We start from the raw sequence: 22516 nt of genomic DNA, 5'->3' as shown, positions 1-22516 counted from the left end.
CTGTGGCTAACCCAATATTTCTTAAGGTAGTCCTGAGTTGCTAATAAATTAATATTGAGAAAGTGCTAGTAATGACATGTCATTATTAAAGTGGTAGAAGAGGGAAAAGCCCCTTCCCATTGGCACCAGTGGTAAAGAACCCACCTGCCAATGCAGGAGATGTGGAAGAGATGCAGGTTTGAACCCTGGGTGGGGAAGATCTCCTGGAGGAGGGTATGGCAACCCACTCCAGTATTCTTGCCTGGAGAATCCCATGGACAGAGGACCCTCTTCAGCTACAGTCCATGGGGTCGCAGAGTCGGACACGGCTGAAACAACTTAGTACACACAGAGAAGAGGAGAAAAAGAGCTGAGAGGGACAATTGAGAAATATTACCATCTTTAGACAGAAATCTACAAAGTGAGACTCTTATCTGACATTTCCCTTTTTCTCATCTTGTCATGAATCAGTTGTCAAAACTGGGAAACACTTAAAAATTTTTCCTCAGCATTGAAAGAAATAGAAAATACTTGTAGAGAGATAGAGTGAGGATTTAGCACCTTGTGAATGGTATAACTTGCACATAAATTCTCTCTTTTAATCTCTCAACTTTCTAAGACAGAAGGTATTATTATCCCTTTTGTACTGATGAGAAAATTGAGTCTCAGAGAGGTAAAATGAGTTGCCCTAAATCACAGAGGGCAGAGGCAGCATTCAAACATAAGTCTGATTCCAGAGTTCTTTCTCTTAAATATTATCCCACTGAACAAGGTTCTTATTTTTCCATCAGAGCATTGTTATTAGAGTCACCATTCATAATTTTTTAAGATAGACAGGGACAAGGTAGTTGTTGCAGGCCATTAGGAGTAGATCTGTTTACCCACTTGAAAGGCATCTGTCGTTCACTTCCCATATGCTTGGCAGTATCCTGGACATTATAATTTAAAGAGGGGAACATGACATATAAACATAGGAATTTCACAACTACATGGTAGATGCCACCAAAGGGGCCTAAAGAACTTTGGAAGCACAGGGCAAGGAAGAATAAATTCTTTCTGAAGAGGTCTGGAACTGTTTTACAGAGAAAATGACATTTTTTCTTGGTTTTAAAGGTTGAGCAGGAGTTTACTAGGAAGAGAATGTGTAAATGGTGGAGAAAGCCATTCCATATGGAGACAATGGCATAAGCAAAAGCAATAAAATGTGAAAGAACAAATGTGAAATAAAATGTGAAAGCAAGTGGCTTGCGAATGGAGACAAGTTCAGTCTCAATGAAGTGTAATGTATACTATGAGTTTGAGAAGGAGAGGTGGCAGGAAAAGAACACTTAGACATGAAGCTGGAAAGGTAGTTCGGGCCTGAAAATGAAGGCCTTTAATGTGTCAAGTCAAGGAGTATGTATATTAATCCTGGAAGAAAATAGAAACAAACAAAACTTAAATCTCGAAATAACATAATTGGGTTTGTTGTTAACAAAAGAACTCTGGTGGCAGGATAGAGATCAGAATGGAGTCAGGAATAGAAAAACTAGTTACAAGGTTATTTATATATGATGATGAGATTTGGAGCCACTAGGATATGACTAGGAAACTAGATGATGCAGGTTTTTGGTAAAACTAAAGGAACTTGATAGAGATGGAGATAATGAGGGTCGGTGCCTGATTCTATAGTTTCTCACTTGAAACTGGGTGGATTGTGATGACACTGAACAAATACAAAAAAGATAGCTGGTTGGAGTGCCATCATAAGGACCAGAAAATATTTCATTTTTGGATATACTGTGTTTTGGGGTAATACAACACAATTAGAGCTGGCATTGGTTGAGTGCTTATACTAAGCTCTAGGCACCATTTTAAGTGCTTTGTATGTATCCACTAAATGAGATATAGGTACAAGGGCTTAGCTGTTGTTGTTCAGTCACTCAGGCATGTCCGACTCTTTTGCAATCCTATGGACTGCAACCCTCTAGGCTCCTCTGTCCATGGGATTTCCCATGGAAGAATACTGGAATGGGTTGCCATTTCCTTCTCCAGGGGATCTTCCTGACCTAGGGATCAAGCCTGTGTCTCCTGCATCTCCTGAATTGGCAGGTGAATTCTTTACCATTGAGCCACCAGGGAAGCCCACAGGGACTTAGTAGGTAACTGGAAATAAAAGTTCGGACCTACAAAGAGACACCTGGCCTGAAAATTCAAATTTGATAGTCATCAATGTATAGGAGGCATAGTTAGAACTGTTGGAGCAAGAAGAAAGAAAGGATAAAAATACTGAGTAAAACCACCATTTTATGAGCAGGGGGTGATGAAAACTATGAGTTTTGTGATGGCAAAGATCATGCCTGACTTGTTAACCACTGTGTCACCAGAGCATGGTATACTAGTTAGAATACAGTGGCTGCTCAATAAATATATGTTGAATGAATAAAATAAAAATATCAGAGTGAATTTCCTGGTAGTCCAGTGGTTAGGACTCTGTGCTTTCACTGCCAATGGCGAGAGTTTAATCCCTGGTCCTGCAAGCCAGTGGCACAGTGTCCACTTCCTCCCACCAAAAAAACAGAGAAGTGTAATGAGAAACAATGAAGCATCATGACTCAGAAGACAAAAGGGGAAAGGTTGTTTGATTGGAAAATGCCAAGCACTAATTCAACAAGCCAGATAGAATGGGGACTACAGTGAAATCTTTGGGCTAGGCAGTTAGATATTTATTAAAAACTCAAAAGAGGGCAATTTTGGTAGAATAGCCTCATTCCAGACTGCAATAGGCTTAAGGGTAAATGGTTGTTGAAGAAGAGTAGACAGTGACCAGGAATTTGGCAATAATGTGATTGAGGGGGTTAGAGTTACAGAGGAAAATGAAGCCATAGATTTAAAATTTTTATTTGTTTTTATAATGGAAGAGATTTCAATATTGTTTGCAGAACCAAAAAATTCCTAGGAGAGGGGTAAATTACAGATGGTAAAAAAGTGGATAATTGTTCTCTGTTAATTTCCCCATCACTGTAGTCTCTTGGACATGCTTATTGGTCTGTATTTATATTTAGCTAGACTTTAAAACAAGTTAGAGCCCTATGATATGCCCCACTGGAATATTTGGTCAGCTTAAAAGGACTTCATAGTCCTTTTAAATACAGTCCTTTAATACAGCATGGTGTTTTCCTAATATCTTCTTCTATATGCGTATGTCTTGTCATTTACACAGAATAGGACAAGTCTATACTCTAAGCATGGTGGTGAAATCACAGAATTATGCATAAACAGAAGCAAGCAAAACCCAATATGTATTGATAACTGAGGTCAATCTATTTGTTTCAATATTATATTAATGAATTAATTAGGGGAAGGACACACTTTGCTCCTGCTTGACTATGATCTTATAAAATACAGGGGCATATTTACTAGAAATACCATAATATGCCTAGAGTCTAAAAGGTTGTTGGCACTTGTAGTCAATACAAATGCCCTCACATCTGAAGATGCCTTCATGCTCGTGCTCAGTCATGCAGTCTTTGCAACCCCATGAACTGTAGCCCGCCAGTCTCCTCTGTTCGTGGAATTTTCCTGGCAAAAATACTGGAGTGGGTTTTAATTTCTTACTCCACGGAATCTTCCTGACCCAGGGTCAGTCACAAATTGTTTATTGTAAAAACCAATTCATAACTAGAGAGTTTCTTTTTCAATACCATGAATTACTCTGGCAGTCAAGTGAAGCCTATCTACTGACTCCCTCTCAGAATAATATTCTTAAACATAGTCAATAAAATACATGGGATTACAATAGAAACCAATCATACTGAAACAGAATCAAAATATATAGTGAAACAAATTTGAGATAGATAGTAATATATCTGTTTCTTTAGTTGTTGTTATTCATTCGCTAAGTTGTGTTCAACTCTTGGCGATCTTACGGACTGTAGCCTGCCAGGCTCCTCTGTCCATGGGATTTCCGAGGCAAGAATACTGCAGTGGGTTGCCATTTCCCTCTCCAGGGGATCTTTTCGGCCCAGGAATCAAACCTGGATCTCCTGAATTGGTAGGTGGATTTTTTACCACTGAGCCATCAGGGAAGCCCAGTCTCTTTAGTTACACATTAAATATCTATTTTCCTCTTTACTCCTATTGGAAATGTTTCTTTTGACCTGTCCATAATGTAACTACATGACCATCTATCGTTACCTATTTATGTAGTCCTTTGATGATTGCTTCAGTTCTGTCTGACTCTCTGCAACCCCATGGACTATAGCCCACCAGGCTCTTCTGTCCATGGGATTCTCCAAGCAAGAATACTGGAGTAGGTTGCCATATTCTCCTCCAGGGGATCTTCCTGACCCAGGGGTCAAACTTTTATCTCTTATGTCTCCTGCATTGGCAGGCATGTTCTTTACCACTGGTACCACCTAGGAAGCCCCCCCACATAGTGGAATACCAATACCAAATACCAATAACAATACCAAAAAATAAGAGTAAAATACTGATACATGCTACAACATTAATGAATTTTTAAAATATTAATGCTAAGTGAAAAATGCCAAATACAAAAGATTATATATTATATGGTACCGTTTATATGAAATGTCCAGAAAAGACAAATCTATAGAGACAGAGAAGAGATCCATACTTACCTGGGCTTGCAGGTAGGAGCAGGGATTAATTCAATGGATATGAAGGATCTTATTGGGGGTGATGAAAATGTTCTAAAACTGGATATAGTTATGGTTGTAAAACTTGGCAAATTTACTAAAATTCATTGAATGATATACATAAATGAGTGAATTTATAGTATTTAAATTATATCTCAGTAAATCTGTTTTATAAAACAAAAAGCAAAAGAAATCTGAGAGCCCCAAACAAGGCAAATATTCCTCTTGATCCCTAGTTAGGAAGGGATTTTCTTCATCTGAAAAACCTTAACACTCTATTCAATACTTTGATGACTGTGATTATGGCTGAAAATCAAATTGGAAAGGACCAACTTGAGCAAGTTACTACAACTTTAAGAAGTTTGTATTTCAATCAGACTGTGATTTGAACATGGCTAAAGGCGTGGCAACCCACTCCAGTGTTCTTGCCTGGAGAATCCCAGGGACGAGGGAGCCTGGTGGGCTGCCATCTCTGGGGTCGGACAGAGTTGGACACGATTGAAGCGACTTAGCAGCAGCAGCAAAGGTGCTTTACCTGTGCTCTAGGCAGAGTTGATAATAGACAGAGGTGTTTTCTCCCCTTTACCCCTTCGCCACTCAAATAATTCTCCTACTGGGCTTTGACTTATAAATACACTTGGTTGTATTGCAGCGTTTTGTGTAAGCAGATTTGGGGCAAAGTGGGAAGAAAACATAAGGATCCTGACTAATTTGGGATATATTTTAACTCTTAAACATATCAGCCTATGATGAGACATGGAGTTTTTTAGTTTCTTCTCTAACAAGATGCAGATAATAATTTATCAAGTATCCTATCCCAAATGGCTTCCATGATTTTTCAGTGGTAAAGAATCAGCCAGTGGGTTTGATCCTTGCATCAGGAAGATACCCTGGAGAAGAAAATGGCAACCTGGTCCAGTATTCTTGCCTGGAAAATCCCATGGACAGAGGAACCTGGCAGGCTACAACCCATGAAGTCATAAAAGAGTCAGACATGACTTAAGACTAAACAATAACTATAACAATCCTATCCTTTAAGGAACATAATGACTACCATTGCCTGAGAAAGTGAACTCATACAGAGTTAGAGACAATTTTTAAATAAATCTTTGTGTGTTGTGCCTTAGGAACTTAATAACCAAAAATGATTATGGATATTTTGAATTTCTATGCTCTATCTCACTCAGATAAATTGTGAAAATATTTCACATAAATAAAGATCAACACTGTTTTAAATGAAATTTAATGAAAATTCATTATTTAACTCTGGGTTTTAACATTTTGCATTCCATCCCTTCGAAAACACTGCTTAATAAAGTCTGACAAAGAAAGAACTCAAAAGCATCTAAATGGCCCTATCTCCAATGCTCACCAATACTCCATTATAGACAATGTAATTCTCACAGTGAAGAGACTTCCTCATACTGAAGCACAAAATAGTTCTTATCAATCTATTTATGTTCTTTTTCATTAATATAAGTCAGAAAGGTATGGAGAATTCAAATATTTAAAACCATCTGAAAGGTGAAAAACATTATAAACCCAGAGGATGAACTGAAATTGAGAGTAAAATTGACTATTCTCATCCAGCCAATATGGATGAGAATCCAGTACAAAGAGCATAAACAAAGTTCAGGATGGGGAACACATGTACACCCATGGCTGATTCATGTCAATGTATGGCAAAACCACTACAATATTGTAATTAGCCTCCAATTAAAGTAAATAAATTAAAAAAATAAAGAACTTCCCCTTAGAAGAGTCACCTTCTGAGAACTCACCCTGTTAACTCTCCTCTTTCTCTTTGACATTTTTCCAAAAATTAAAAAAAAAGCTTTACAATGTCAATGATATTATGCAGAAGTAAACAATAGGTCAGTGAAGCAGTTATGAACTTAAAGCAAAATATAAAGTATTGTCAGTGCATCTCAAGGTTTATTTTAGTCTTTCCAGGGTCAGTCACACTGACAGAGCAGGTGACATTGTAAAACAATGGGTCACAGTCTAAAATCCACACACCAAAGTAGTGCTTGAGTTTGGAGACATGCTTTAATATTTCTGAGAAGTGAAGGCAACATCCTCTAGTGACTTTCAAAGATTTCAAGTGATGGGATGCCATCTTTGGATAGTCTCCAACTATATAGAATGATTTGTTAATGTTTTTCCCAAAAGTACACTGAATACCATCAGCCAGAGTCTGAAATAAAGGTTTTGCTGGAGGGTATCCTGCCCATGCATGACATTTTTATAAGTGCCAAGATTCCCAGACAAATTGTTAACTAATCAAAACCTGGCATTTTCAATAAATGTAGTATTGAGCCCCAAGGTAACACATAACTAAACTTGTATACTAGAGGAATCAGAAAAAGAAGAGTGTGGAAACCTAGATCAATACTTCTGCTTACAAAGTATTGAATTCACTTAAAATAAAAGCTGATGTTCTGAGTTAAAGGGTCACAAAATGTTAAGAGTCAAGATTTCTTTAATCATCCTCTTTTCATAAGGGAAGTCATTTCACTTTATTCCAAAATTTTCTTAAAGACATATACCATGACAAGTAAATCATTTTTTCCCATAAAAGTATTAGGGGATTTTATTGGGTTGACTGAAGTATGGCTTTCTAAATAGTATTTTTAAATATTTAAAGTATTAAAAATAGAGTCAATCAGTTAAACTTGTCAAAACTCAGAAGGTAAAGATTTGGAATATATATTTATCTGTCATATATACACACATATATATTTAGAGTACATGTATGACTTTGGCTATTATTAAGAATTTTAAAAAATAGAGCAGTGAAATAGTACTCAATAGTTGAACAACTTCATATTTGAACTCAACAGTTTATTTCTGTGGGCGTAAGTTGCTAGTGAGTCTGGAAAACTGCAGCATCTCTGATTGTTAAGGTCTCGCCACCTTTGGTAACTTATCCGAGTAATTTCATTGGAATTACTCCTTTCTGGGATCCATTAAACTTTTCTTGACCAAATGTCTACAGAAATTCCTTTGCCTGCAGTCCCTGGCCGATTTGATGGATATTATCTAAACAGCCTATGAAATGTTAAGTTTTAGATTTTTTTTTCTTTTAAAACCGCTTTAACTTTTAACTTTCCGATGAGAGAGAAAACCAGTAAAAGGAAACATAGGGCAGAAACTGAACATCATCTAGTAGTATCAGTGCAGTTTAGCTGGTTAAAGAGCCCAGATGTTGTCACCTGGTACTGTCAAATGACTCCAAAGAAAATACTTAAGTTTAACTTCTATAGCATTCGCCGTACTTCCAAGTCCCATTTCTTGTGTACTCCTCCCACTTTCAAACGTGTGTGCCAATTCATGTTCCTGTAGACCAGGGAAAAACACATTTCTTCTGCCTTGTAGATCGATATAGAGAAAGGGATCAGATGTCAGTCATATCAAGTCGTCCAGGAAGACGCTCAGAAATGTATGCCTTTTGTGTCTTTTACTTTTATTTTCTCAACCCCTTACGAAGTTTTGGGACAGAATGATGTCTGAGTCCCAAAGGCATTAGCCTGACACTGTGCTATTCCTCTCTAAGGACCCCACTAACTCCCAAAAGAAGTGAGAGTGATGTGAACTCCGTTTCACAGTGTAGCCCCTTAACACAAACATGAGAGTTGTGATTGTGTTGAGGGATGCCGAGGGGGTCAAAGGAGAAGGAGGGAAGGGGGTCGACAGAAAAGACTCACCGCTCCTGCCAGTTCCTCGGTCAGGCACAAAGTAACCAGAAGCAGCCACAACCTGAAACGGGAGGGAGGGTGAATAACATGGGTTTTCTCCGGGATCCTGTGTCTGTCCATAGACCCCCGACCCCTTTTTGCTGACTACAGCCACTTTTTCTGCAGTGACAGAAGTACAAGTACAGTGCAGGTCCAGCAAAGTAGCCCAAAGTAAGAAAGAGGAGGGGAGCTCGTGATAGCAACAGCTCACCCAGGGTGCATGCTTGCGGCTCCTCCAGAGCTGGGTCCCGGGAGACTGCTAAGCGGTTCCGCGGCCCCGGCTCATCTGGGCTCCGCTGATGCTTGGCGGCTGTTTCCTTATTCAAGAGGATGGAGTAGGGGGGCGGAGTGGCTCACTTTGGAAGAAACTGAACTCGGCTTCTAGATAAAAGGTGCCCCAAAGGGAAACACGATCAGCGGTGCCCGCTACAACTTGCTGCACTCAAGGGATAGTTCCATGCACCAGGAGAGGAAGGAATGGAGGGGAAGGGGGCGGGGCTGTCTGCTGTCAATCATCCCCCTACCTTGGGCAGCCAGTCGTCTTTCCCACTTTCAGGCACCTCCACCCATAACATTCCCACGCATCTCCACAGACCCACAGACCTATACACTAAGACACTTCCTTAAACCACTAAAAACTGTTACAAATACACAGATTAAGGCATACAATTCCCACAGAGACAAATGGGCCCCAAAGTATCCTTGCACACTTGCTCAAATGCATACCAGTTACTCTAATTGATTGTACACTAAGCTCTTGGGGTGGTGGTGGTAGTGGTGGTTTCTGGAGTTGTAAACCTACCCTTACTTGAGTGGAACCTAAGGATAAGTGGGTGCGCTTGAAACAAGTCCAAAGCCCCGAAAGACTGTAAAGTGGTAAATTCTAGGGTCTAAAATAATAACTGTTCTGAAGAATTCCTCCAAGGAGTTCACATAAAGCATTTTCTGGGCCTGTTGGTGCTTTTAAAAATCTATATATCAGAATTACCAAAGTAACGTTCAAGTCTCATTTTATTTGGGAGACCAATTCAACTTCCATTAACATCATACAAATATTTCCAATTAGGCATTCATGTTAGTGTTAAGGAAAATTGCACTAAAGTTATTTAATTCCCTGCCTTACATCTCTCTGAAAAACAACTGCAATGAGTCAATAACTTTTATGTTAGTCAATATAAGATGTAAATATTAATTATGGCATTCAATGTAGCTAAATAAAAAGATATAACTTTATTAAACATCCAACCACATAATTACTAATATCTACTGAGCGCCCCCAAATCTTATATGTATATAACATGCATAAAGTCTTCATATACATATACTTATGTTGATTTTAATTCTTCAGTTGTAAGCATATATTTAATTATATAAATATATTTATATATTTCTCATATTTGCACATTTTCTGTTGTATATAGAAACTCCGTCCTGCGAGCAGGTGGAAAGCAAACAACCCCGGCAGCCCCCAGAGCAGCGACCAAAATTTGTTTCTAATCATTAACAATAAAAAGGAGCGTTTCTCTGAGATCCCTCCGCTACAAAAAATAGTCCCAGCTCAGGTCTATTTGCAATTGACTTCGGGGCTCACATCACTGAGAGTGGAACTGGGCAGGGAAAAGGAGTATCAACTTAAGGTGCCACTGAACGAACAGAAAACTTTCCCGGTGGGACTCGGGGTGCGCAGTCAACTGGTCTGGAAGTTTCCCTCCGCCAAATAACTGAGCGTCACTCCCTCGCAGGTTGCTGGTGCAGTGTAAAGCTGTGGCGGAGTGATCCTGAAATTCCCCAGGGCTGGTGGGGAGGGGGCGGTGCGGGGGAAGAGAGGGAGGAAAGTAGATCTGTGGGACTTGCGCGAGGAAAAAGTTTGCAAGTCTGGACAGAAGAGACAAGTGCTCCCGAGAGACCGGCTTTGGGGAGGGGAGGGGGGAGGGAAGACTAGTTGCTGGTGCTTCATTTCCCCCCCCCCTCCACTCTTAAAAAGCTTTTCTCCTCACCCAAGACGACCGGCACAATTGGGACACCCTCGCTGTCCCTCTCCGGCTCTAGCTCTCTCCCTATAAACCCTCAAGATTATGTCAATTGGTCAGAGCCAGCCAGGGATTTCGTGCGGGTGCTGAAGGAGCTGCGGGAGCCGGAGAAGAATGAAACTGCGTGGAGTCAGCCTGGCTGCCGGCTTGTCCTTGCTGGCCCTGAGTCTTTGGGGGCAGCCCGCAGAGGCTGCGGTAAGTCCTTCCTTCTACACTCCCCCCAACCCCCCCCGCCCCGCCACCCCATCACCTCGCTCTCACGCTGAAATCACTTTTTGTCCCTTTTATCTTCCTTTCTCCTGGGCCTTGGCTAGGGGAGTCAGATGTGCCTTCAGTTTAGGAAGAAACATTATTTACAGCGCTAGTAACTCAAGCCTTCTCAAGTCCGAGGGAGAGGTTTAGGTGCTTGCTTTCCTGCGGCTAGTTGCTCTGGGGGCAAGAGCAGAACCTGGGGAGGAGGACGCAAGTTAATAGATCACTAGGCTCTGGTGGATATTTAAAACTTTTCCTCTCTACTCTCCACCCTCGAGGGTTTCCCTACCTGCCGGGTAAGCTTTTCACTAGTTGTGCCCAATCCACACACTCTTTCAACTTTGTCGATAGTTTACTGTTTTGACTTTTCTAAAATCCAGCTTCCACCAAAGTGTTAAGCGCGCCCCTGAAGTTCTTTCCTTTTGCCTTTTCCTTAAGCAACAGGAACCTAACCTCACCTCTAGTCAGTAAAGCCTCTGTAGTCTATTTGACATCTTGTTGCAAATGATCAGGTAACATACCAGGAATGGTTTCAGGCTTCAGGTCTTCTTCATCTCTCTCTCTCTCTCTCTCTTTTTTTTTTTCTTTTTATAAGTTCTAGGTTTTCGTTCTTTACTTTTTTTGCTTACTAAATCACCTGAAACAAATCGAGAGTTTGCCCATTACCTATTTAAAGGAAAAGGATTATCTTTTTCAAAGGAGAATGAGTGTTCTGGTTTAAAGGGGAGCGAAGCAGGGAAGTGAAATGACAGAGCAAAAAGTACCATTCAGTTTTAGGAATGTAGAATTAAAATCTTAATTATATCTCCTATAAGGGTGTCTAGGTAGTCCCACCCAGTATCCTTCTGGGGGTGAAAGGCAAATCTAAAGGAATGAATGGCTTTGTCAGAGAAAATGTTCTCTAGCCTAAACTCATCTTCCTTAATTTCACTTAACCTCTAAATAAGAATTAAGTGTGTGACAAATTATTGAAAAGTTATGTTTGAGTGAACATAATGGGTGGTTTTAAAAACACTTTAATATGAGATCATGGCTTAGGCCTTCACATGGTTGAGTGATTGTCAATTCTTTATATGCAACTGCTATGTTATAGCTTCTATGGGTCCACTTGTGAGTTACCTCTAGCTGTTCTTTACGCTCAGAATGCCTCAGGTTACAGCCTTTCTTCCATCCTCCAGAATGTGTGTATTAAAGGTGTGAAAACTAATCTTCATATTACCTTAACACAACATAATGGCAACTCTCCTAAAAAAAAAAGGCCATGTATATCAACTATTTTTAATTCCACTTGCCAGAATTTTTCCTCCATCAAAGTAGACAGATGATTTAAAATTGCTATTATGATGCAGAGCTTCTTAATGGACTAAGGTTTAGCCACGCTGGACGGCTACAGACCCTTGGATAAAACTACAATTGTGTTGTTGAAAGTAGTTAACTTTTAAAAACATCATCTTGGTGCTAGCGGCATTTGGCCTGAGGGCAAAGATTTTGTGGATATTTGATTAAATATTTCTCATTTTTTTCTTTTGATGTTACTATTAATAAATGTGCACCAGATACCAATCATACAGGTATGTACAGCTATACTATACCTCAGTTTATATTAAATCATGTTATGTTAAAAATGAAATTTCTTTTTATGATTGATAAAATTTGGGAGCAAGCTTGTTTTCTTGGACTATTTAATAACTGAGTGTTCATAAAGAAATTACAGTAGATACCAGGCAGTTTTTTTCTCTTTTCTCCTATATGATTTTTATTTTTTTCCTATATAATTTTTAAAGAACATTTTATACTCCATTTCCTTATCATTAGTATATTGTGCCTGTAGTAAAACCAAGCTTGTTTTTTCTGCTTCACACATTAAAATACTAGTTAGATGAATGTTTTAATCATCTCAAAGATATGAATGGTATCTGCTCTCCATACTAGTGCTGGGGATATTGGTGACCTGCAGAGTAAACTGGTTGGTAGTGGGGCCACTTGTTGACTCAGTCTAGTATTGGAACTTTTACACCAGGAAGAGTGTTACTACTTAAATTGCTTTAATTTTTCATAGTTAACTGATTTCATTCTCTCTGAAGTCATGCCAAATTAGAATATCACAAATATGTGGAAAAAATTTTTTTAGGTAGAGGGTTTATCAGGTGGAATAAAATAACTCATTCCAAAAGATTAGCAATAAGGGAAGAAGGCAAATTTAGTTGGAAAGGTCAAGTCTAGTGATGGAAACAATGTATTTTTATGTTAAAGTATTTATGCTGACTCTACATTAGTAGGATAACACTTAGATTTATGGATACCTTGTTTAAACTTCTACTACTACTATGCAATTGTTAGTAACTTTGTGTGTGTATGGAGTAGATTTCAATCTACTATCTCCCTTGTGACTAGGAACAACAGCTTGTTAAGGGTAGCAGTGTGGTTTGTGGCCATGGAACAATTTTTCCTCTAAAGTGTACTGCTCCATAGGAAGAATTTGTTGACATTGTTATCAAAACTTAACATTTTTGCATGTTTTTTTCACTGTTATTTTATTTTTATATATTATACATGTTTTAATGCCATTCTCATTTTTGCATGTTTAATATGTGCCAGGCACTGTGCTAATATGGAAATGTACATTATCATGTTTAATCTTCACAACAGACCAATGAAGTATATACTATTGTTATTCCTACTTTACCAGTCAGGGAACTGCAGATCATAGAGGTTAAGTAATGTGCCCAAATCACATAGTTAGCAAGCTGTGAAGCTGTAAATTTGAATCCTGGCAGTTTGACTCCAAATTCTTTACTCTTAATGACTGTCCTATGCTGCCTCCTTTGTATCTGTAGAGTTGTATTTGCTGTTCAGAGTATTGGGATCTCTACTACTTTTTTTAATTGTAATTTTTATTTTTTATTAAAAAAATTTTTAAATATAAATTTATTAATTATAATTGGAGGTTAATTACTTTACAATATTGTATTTTTTTACTAAAGGGAGACACGGGAAGTGAAATGGAAAATATAATGGGGATTACATCTCTTCCTGCTGATATTAGGAGAAGCATCATGGTATAATGAAAACAGCTCTGGGCCTAGAATAAAAAGTTCAGAGTTTGATCTCTATATGTATGTCTATTTATAGAGAGGTAATTTAAAAGTACTCTAGAAGCAATTGCTTGTTGCAGATTATATGATTACATATAATTGCATATATAGAAAGTTAGATTTATAAAACAAGTGTAATTTGTGGTAGGTGATTATTTTGAAGAAAAACTTGCCTTATTATACTTTCAATTAGTTTTCATAATAATTTTAAATATACTGAAATTTTCAGTAGCATGTATGTCTGTTGTGATAAAACAGAGTATGTATGTGGTAGCACAGTTTGCTTAAGTCTTGTGCATATATTTATATATTGTATCTATCCTGTGTGTAAAAGTATATAACTTTTTTCCTATGTTTTTACTTAGCTTTTTGAAGTTAGTTTATGCAACACATGAGACTCTATCTTGAGTTAACATTGATAACTTAGTCAAGGTTGTATCTGCCAGGTTTATGCACTGTAAGTTCACCAGTTTTTCCCTTTGTAATTACAAAACAACCAGACTTTGAGACTGTATGGGGCAATATTGTAAGACAGTGTACGTGTCTTGCCTTTCTTTTTTTTAATATAAATTTATTTATTTTAATTGGAGGCTAATTACTTTACAATATTGTATTGGTTTTGCCATACATCAGCCCGTGGTGGATTCATGTCTTGCCTTTCATCATAGTTTGATCCACTATTTTAGCATCTGTTAAGGATTCTAACCTGAGTAATTACTGCTGTGATATTTGCCAAATAGTAATCTTAAGTTTTCAAAATTTTCTGTATTTATTTATTGAATTCTAATGTAGCAAAGAACTTTACGTTCTTTGATATTTGTTTTTATCTATTATTCAGTAATTTGTTCATAGTAATATAGACTTATGGATGCTTGTTTTATTCTATGAACTTTAATGAATTATGCTATTTTTACTATTTTTTTTTGAAATTACCCTAGATTTGGCCAGTAGATGCCCCTTCCAGTTGGCTCTGGTGTCCTTTCAATGTGTGCCTATCATTTTTTGAGCGCTCTTGTACATTCTGGTAGCACAAGGTATTCCCAACTCACTTTCTACCTCCACTGCCCCAACCCTGGAATGAGCTATTTTTTCCAAGAAGCTCTGATTCTTGGAAGCTCTGTTGATTAATGGTATTTAGAGATCTGGGTATTTGGAAATCTGGGTACTTGGCATGCTCATTGCTACTGGAGTGTCATTGCTTCTACGCCTTCTCAGCAGACAGAACTAGGGAATAGATGTATGTATACATAGTCACATACCCACTTCTGTATTCCTTACAGAACTGTTAATTTGCACTGATACCTCTCATTCCAGTCCAAGACCACAGAATAAACATACCTCTTTGATGCTACGTTATCTTACTGCTTTCTGGTACCTCTCCTCAGTCAATCTCTTAAAGACAGTCTTTAAGAGATTGCCGTCTGGAGTCAGATCTAGAATCTGATTGGAGGATGTGTGACCTTTTGACAAGCAGTAACTTCTGAGCTTTAATGTCTTCATTAGCAAAAGGGAGCCAGTGGTACACGAATATTACACCTTGTTTTGAGGATAAAATGACAGAAGTTATGTAAAGCATTTAAAATAGTGCTTGACATATAGTAAATGCTCAGTAATATTTCAATTAGATTCCATTATTGTCATTACAAACTATTTATTGACTTGCCATTTCTTTTTTAAAAATACTTATTTATTTATTTGGTCACACTCATTCTTTAGTTGCAGCATGTGGGACTTAGTTCCCCAACCAGGGATTGAACCCAGGCCTCCTGCATTGGGAGTTCAAGAGTCTTAACCATTGGCTCATCAGGGAAATCCCATTGGTTCTCCATCTTGATTAGAGTCTTATGGACCCAAATCTTTCCTCAATTTCAGCATAACCCTTACATTCATTCAGCAGATATTTATTCAGCAACTCATAAGTACTTAAGAATTATATTCATGTTTTTCTATTTCTACTCTCATGGATATGTACTATCCACAAAATCATTTTGTGTTAGACACTATAGATTAAATAAGATACAGTCCCTGCCTTCATGGAGCTTCCATGCTAGTGAGCATATATAAATAGTTTTGTGAAACTTTCCCTTACTATTATGTCAGTTTCTGATTTTACCCTTCTTTGAATGTTTGTCATATTTAGCCTCTGGACTAGTATCTAAATGTATTTCGTCTTACAAACATTTTGTTTCATGGGATTTTGTCTCTTTTGTTAGATGATAGACTTTTTGAAGCAAGAACTGTATACTTGTTCATTCATTCAACTACTTTACATGTTGATTTTGTCTGATGACAAAAATAATACATGCTTAATGTTGGAAATTTGAAAAAGAGAAAATTATAAAGAAGAAAATAAAAATCTCTCCACAGTTCTACCAACAGCACAGAAATAATCTGTATTATTGTTTTGAATGATTTTTCTTTTTAAGGTATCTAATATTTTCTTTAAAGAGTAAATTGGTTAAGATTTTTTAAAAGTTGGGATTACTCTGTATACAATTTTATGTTAATGTTTTATTTACTTATCCAGCAGTTTCCCATGTTATTAAAATTCTTAGTTTTAAATTTTTTAAATGATTGTGTACAATTTAATTTATACACACCACAATTAATTTACCTGTTCACTTTTATAGACTGTATTTTTAAATTTCAAGGTTTTAGCCATTGCAAGAAATACTGCCATAAACAATTCCTATTCCATATTTTGTATTATTTTGTTAGTACTGCCTTCTTCATGGGGAATTACTATGTTAGATGTCATCCATATTTTTAAAGTCTTTGGTACTTTCAGTAGACTCTGACATTTAGAAAGGCTATAGCAACAGATAATATGATAGCTAACTTTTTTTAGTGGTTACTATGTTGTACCCAGTTAAGTGGATAATATTCCCATTATACGTAGGAGGAATCTGAGGCTCACAGGGTGGTTAAAAAACTACCAGAGGTCACACAGTAAGTGATTGAGCAGTTTAGCTCTAGAACATGCTCATGAAATTTTATTCAACCCCTGTTTCATTCACAGTAGAAAAATAAGTCATGTTGAAATGTTGAATAATTCCCACTACCCTTTCCATGACTAGTCACTTGAATTGATTCTAAAGATAGGCTCACCCACCAGTTCATCCTTTAATAACTCTTTACTATAATTGCCTAGGCCATTCATCCTCAAGGGCCTAAATTTTAATTTTGTAAACCATGCAGCTGCCTACATTTCTCCCATGTACTGAAGGTGGAACCTGTTCTCCATGAATACCTCCCCCACTGACCTCTTCCTAGCTATAGCAAGGGTATACATACTCCAAACTCACTGACATTCCCCTCGTCCAGGAGAGTTTTGGAACACGTCTGAAATGAGAGACCCCTTTACCCTCTCTCCCCACCCCCTACCCCGTAGCTGCCTATGAGCTTTTACACTTAAATACCTGTGTCTTTGCCTCCTAATATTGTCATTTGCTTTCATCCTCCCTTAGTGATACTCCAGAATTTTACCCTCTTTAATTGCTAATCTGTTTTTCCTACTTTAGGGTGATATTATTCCAGCCCCCATATCCTCTTTTTTTCTCAACAAACTTGGAAGTACGTATGGAGTGAGAGGCCCCCTATCCATTTTGCAGTACCCCTACTTTGCCTTTTCCTTGTGTTTCTTCACAAGCGAAGTGAATTTACAGCCTTTATCATAGCCTTGTGGCTTGTGCGATTCAAATGTATTTCTCCACAAAATCACAAACTGTTAAGCATTATGGTTTTTCCAGGTGGCATTTGAATAGCTGAACTTTAAGCTTCTGAATGATAGGGATCTGCTTTTGCCAAATTACTTTCCAGAATGGTTTTACCAATTATATTCCTATCAGTAGTGTAAAAGAGTACCTATGAGACAGTCTTAATAATTTTTTTCTATCTAGTATAGTGACTATAGAATTGATGCTCAATTGGTTGCCAGTTGGTTGGCACATTTGGTTCTATCCTCTAATGATTTTCTTTTTAAAATGTAATCATTCTATCATCTCATCCCCTTCTGACAATAGCAACCATGGAACAGAAGTGATTTTTGAAAATAAATTCTCTCTAATTAACATTATAAATGAACCACCCAACCACTTAACTAAGTCCTCATTACAAAGACTGTTTTTAATAGCACCAATTCTTGAGGTGTTTTAGAGTGGCATCTTTAGTGTGATCCCTGATACATTAGCTTCTTTCATTTTAACAAACCAGATTCTCATTTTATGCATCAATGCTTGAGTTTATTTACGTTCATAATCTGTCCAGGTCCAACTGCCCTTTAGAAGCCCTGTTCCTTTAGAAGCTTCTGCTGGCCTTGTACCAAAAGTGTAGCCTGAGATAGTACCTGCTACCCTGCTGAAACGGGAACCTTAAATCCCTTACTATTTGCCAACCAAAGATAACCAAAGGCAAAAGTTATAAAAGAAACAGGTTTTTGGTAAATGTAGCTTTTAACTTAAAAAAAAATTTACTACATCATTCACTTTACTTTTTAACTTGTACAGAGACTTAAGCACCTTTAAGTAAGTGCTAGTCGGGTTAATGGAATTGGTTTTATGACAGTACTAAAATAGAACTGGAAGAAATTCTGTTGGCATTTGTATCATCTTATAATTCAGTCAAATAACACTCTTTATATACATTAAGAGAACTGGCTGATTTGCTTCCAAAATTTCATATAGTATATGTGACATTAATGGAATACTGAAGGAGATACTGAAACTTTGGCTGGTGGAGGGGGGATGATATTAAGGGAGCCCAGCCTAGCTGTCTGTGATGACCTCAAGGGGTGGAATGAGGGGAGGCTCAAGAGGGAAAGGATATATGTATAATTATTACTGATTGGCCTTGATGTATGGCAGAGACCATACATCAACTTCCGTATGATGACCTTACACAATTTTGTAAGGCAATTATCCTCCAGTAAATAAAAAGAGTGGGACACTAGTGAAAAATTGTTTTATGTATTCTGTGTTTTGACCTCTCCAGGACTTTGCTAAAGAAGGAGAGTCCTTCTCTTTCCATAATCTAATTGATATAGTGAAACATTTCTGTATATGAAAGATATAATTGTACCTGTTTGTATCAGATAGGTTGTTTTCTGTTGCAAGTAGTAGAAAACTGATTGAACTGCCTTAATAACAGAGAAAACTTTTAGCTCACGTAACAAGAAGTTTGGAGGTAGAGTACCTCTAAGGTTAATTAATTCAGTCAAATAGTGACCCTGGCTCTTTCCACTTTCTGCTCTGCCATACTCTGCCTATCAGTTTACTGTCTCAGATTAGTGCCCCTCATGCTTGCAAGATTGCTGCTGCAGTTCCAGGGATCACGTGCAGATGCCACAATGCCCAATAGAAGAAGAGCATGAACTGTTCTTTTGTGTTCCTTTTAATCAACAATGAAAATTTTCTCAGGAGTCCCACACCCTCACCCTTACATCTGATTGGTTTGAACTGTGTTACATGTATATGGTTAGACCAGTACATTGGCAAGTGGAATAGAACCATAAAGGTAGGTTAGATAAGTGACTTACAACCCCCACCTTTCCCCTCGCCCCCACCCTACACCAGATCACATTGCTGCCTTGAAAAGCCAGAGAGTGGGAAAATTTGAATAAAATCAGTATTATTTTAGGAAGGAGGAAACAGTTCCTGCTTTATAACCTCATGAGTTTGTCATCAAGATCAGTTCACTAAAAGATATGTAACAATTTGATGTATATGTTAAATGTAAGATATATTTCTTAATAGGAAAAGTAACATTTTATAGAGTTGTGCAAATGAAAGATGTTGGCTATTTACATAATTATAGATATTTTAGTGTTGAAGGGATGTTAGGGATCCTTTTGGTCAATGGTTCTCAAAGTATGGTCTGTGGACACTTGAGATTCCTAAGATCCTATCAGGAGGAACATGAGGACTATTTGAACAGTAATTTGAAGACTGTTTTGCCTTTTTCACTGTGTTGATATTTGCTCTGATGATGGGTAAGACTGTAGTATAAAACAAATTGTCCCAGTAGTTGTATTCTTCATAGTCTTGGAGGATAAAAAGCCAATTTTATTTAACAGTGTCCTCAGTGTAGCATTGCTTTTTTATTAAATCTTGGCCATTAAGTATAGATATTTTAAAATTTCTGTATGACAAAATGGGGATTATACAGAAAACACTTCTGTATGCTGAAATGATATCATTATTTCTAAAAATAGCCCTTGTGCAATTGTGTGAATTATGGCCTGAATTAGCTGATTTTTGCATGGAACAGATTTTTACTTGAAGGAACAACTGAAGACTTCCCTGGTGGTCCAGTAGTTAAGAATCCTCCTGCCAGTGCAGGGGACATGGTTTCGATCCCTGGTACAGGAGGATCCCACATGCTGCAGAGCAACTAAGCTCATGCACCATAATTACTAAGCCCGTGGTCTAGAGCCCGGGAGCCTCAACTACTGAGCCTGTGTGCTGAAACTACTGAAACCCATGTGCCTAGAGCCCATGCTCCACAACAAGAGAAGCCACTGCAGTGAGAAAACTACACACTGCAACAAAGAGTAGCCACCACTCGCCGCAGCTGGAGAACGCCTACTCACAGCAATGAAGACCCATCGCAGCCCCGACGAAAGAGAACAAGTGAGACTATGGTTATTCAGGCTTGAGGATTTGGCAGGAATTTTCTTGAAAATGAGTAAAATGAGTCTGTCATTTGAAGGAAAGCAACTGGCTGTATTTGTTGCCAGTGACAAAATTTGAGCTTTTCAAGTTAAGTATTAGAATTTTAGAAAGCTTGAATCTTTAATATGGGCTTGACAGCTTCCCCAAACTTAGTCTTTTCTAATGAAATTGGTAATTATATTAATGTGTATATTTTTTGATATTAGGTAATAAAATCTGTCAACAGTTGGAAGTTCTGCAAATCCCAGTGAACTAGTATCTTCCAAATGACTAGTGCATGATGTTACAAAATCATGCATGGCTAAAAGATCGGTTGAAAGACAAAATAGGTCAATCAGTTTTAATGTAATCAAGTACAGAAGTAAATAGATAGCAGATTCTATGTTGCAACTTATCTAAAAGAGTCTACCACTTGCAGAACTTTGGCATAACATCAAAGAATATCCACAGTTATCTTAAGAGGGTATTAAAATACTTAATTTTCCAAATATACAACTGCATGAAGCCAGATTTTATTCATATATTTCAACCAAAACAACATATTGCAACAGAGCGAATACAGAAACAGATATGAGGATTCAACTGTTCCAACCAAAATAACATATTGCAGAAGAGTGAGTGCAGAAGCAGATATAAAGATCCAGCTGTCTTCTATCAAGGCAGACATTAAGGAGATTTGCAAAAAAATATGTAAAACAATCCCTCGTCTCACTTTCTTTGTTTTGGAAAATATAACTATTGATAGTTTTCATGAAAATGCATAATACATGTTAACTTGTAATAAGTTCATTATTGCTTTTAAATGAATAAATATTTTAATTATTACTGTTTTATTTTATATGGTACATATTGATAGATATTAATGCACATAAAAACTCTGGGGTCTTTCAGTGATCTTTAAGATAGGATAAAGGTCTTAAAGGGACTTCCCTGGTGGTCCAGTGGCTAAGACTCCAAGTTCTTAATGCAGAAGGCCCAGGTTTGACACCTGGTCGGGGAACTAGATCCCACATGCCGCAACTAAAAGTTCTCATGCTGCAATTAACAAACCTGCATGCTGCAACTAAAGATCCCCTTTGCCACAACTAAGACCCAGTGCAGCTAAATAATTATTTTTTAAAAAAAGGATCTTGAAAAGTTTGAAAACCACCACTCTCCAGAGACCAACTCTATCATTTTATAGGAAAGTGAAGTGGTTGATGGAAGATGCTGCTTGTCAGTTGCAGAGGCAGAGAAGTAATATTATTCCAGTATATTATATTCCAGTATATTATCTCCAGTATACCACATTGGCTTATGGATTGGTGATATGACTTTGTCATTTTATTCATCCTAGTAGATGGAATTAGAATATCAAATAGAAAATGTACTAATTGTACTTGTATCTTTCCTACCAAGTTCAGTCTAATTGACAAGTCAGAAACATTCTTACTATTACAAACCACAGCAGAAGAGACACTGATGAAGAAAGGCAATGAACTATAGTTAGTTATTTTTAGGTATCAAATTGGAAATCTCATAAAACCAGAGTTCTTGTCTTACGTACCTTTGTATTCACCACAGTGTATAGACCGTTTCCTTGTATGTAGTTGATTCTCAGTAGCTAGTTGTTGAATGAAGTTTGGATTTCAGGGAAGGGTAGATATATTTGCCAAGAGGGAAGAACTGGAATCAATGATGTCAGTTTATAGGAACTCTTGATATCAATTATTTTCTAACCATTAAGGTATTTAGTAACAGGAATGCCCCATTACTAAAAGTACTTGAATAGAGAGCAGATACTGTTTTGTTGGCAATACCCACAAAGTCTTAATCAACTCAAATTCTATTGTTCTGGTTGTTAGAAGGAAATTTTTTGAGCTCCAATCCTTGTCTCTATAATTTTAAGTAACTCTAAGGTATAATTGGCATAAAATGAACTGCACATATTTAAAGTGTACAATTATGTACACACTTGTGAAACTATCAGTACATTAAATATAATGAACATATAAGTCACTCCAAAAGATTTTCATCCTCTTGAATAGTTCCTCTTCCTTCCTGCATCAACAGGTAACCACTGATCTGCTTTCTGTACACTAATTTCATTTTCTAGAGTTATATAAATGGAGTCAA

General features: G+C 37.4%; 2 protein-coding genes across 5 annotated transcripts in view; one reads left to right on the top strand and one right to left on the bottom strand.

Annotated features, from left to right (window-relative positions):
* The window catches only part of COL4A6 (collagen type IV alpha 6 chain), a 337616-nt gene extending 328782 nt beyond the window's left edge, over window positions 1-8834 (bottom strand). The window contains exons 1-2 of one of the 2 annotated variants that reach the window (XM_027534988.1): window positions 8568-8834; window positions 8327-8378 (exon numbers count right to left, since the gene is read on the bottom strand). In XM_027534988.1, coding sequence (XP_027390789.1) covers window positions 8327-8378; window positions 8568-8578 — 63 coding nt within the window. In that variant the 5' untranslated portion in view covers window positions 8579-8834. The remainder of the gene's footprint in view (window positions 1-8326; window positions 8379-8567) is intronic. The other variant, XM_027534989.1, reaches the window with a different exon arrangement.
* Window positions 8835-10166: 1332 nt separating this feature from the next.
* The window catches only part of COL4A5 (collagen type IV alpha 5 chain), a 252576-nt gene continuing 240226 nt past the window's right edge, over window positions 10167-22516 (top strand). For 2 of the 3 annotated variants that reach the window (XM_027533235.1, XM_027533234.1), the window contains exon 1: window positions 10177-10581. In XM_027533235.1, coding sequence (XP_027389036.1) covers window positions 10501-10581 — 81 coding nt within the window. In that variant the 5' untranslated portion in view covers window positions 10177-10500. Of the gene's footprint in view, window positions 10582-22516 lie in introns of all 3 variants that reach the window. The other variant, XM_027533232.1, reaches the window with a different exon arrangement.

This window comes from Bos indicus x Bos taurus, chromosome X, assembly GCF_003369695.1.
Source record: "Bos indicus x Bos taurus breed Angus x Brahman F1 hybrid chromosome X, Bos_hybrid_MaternalHap_v2.0, whole genome shotgun sequence".
In the NCBI taxonomy this organism is placed as follows: Eukaryota; Metazoa; Chordata; class Mammalia; order Artiodactyla; family Bovidae; genus Bos; species Bos indicus x Bos taurus.
Note: the sequence above shows the minus strand (reverse complement) of the source record. Positions and strands in the feature narration are given on the sequence as shown.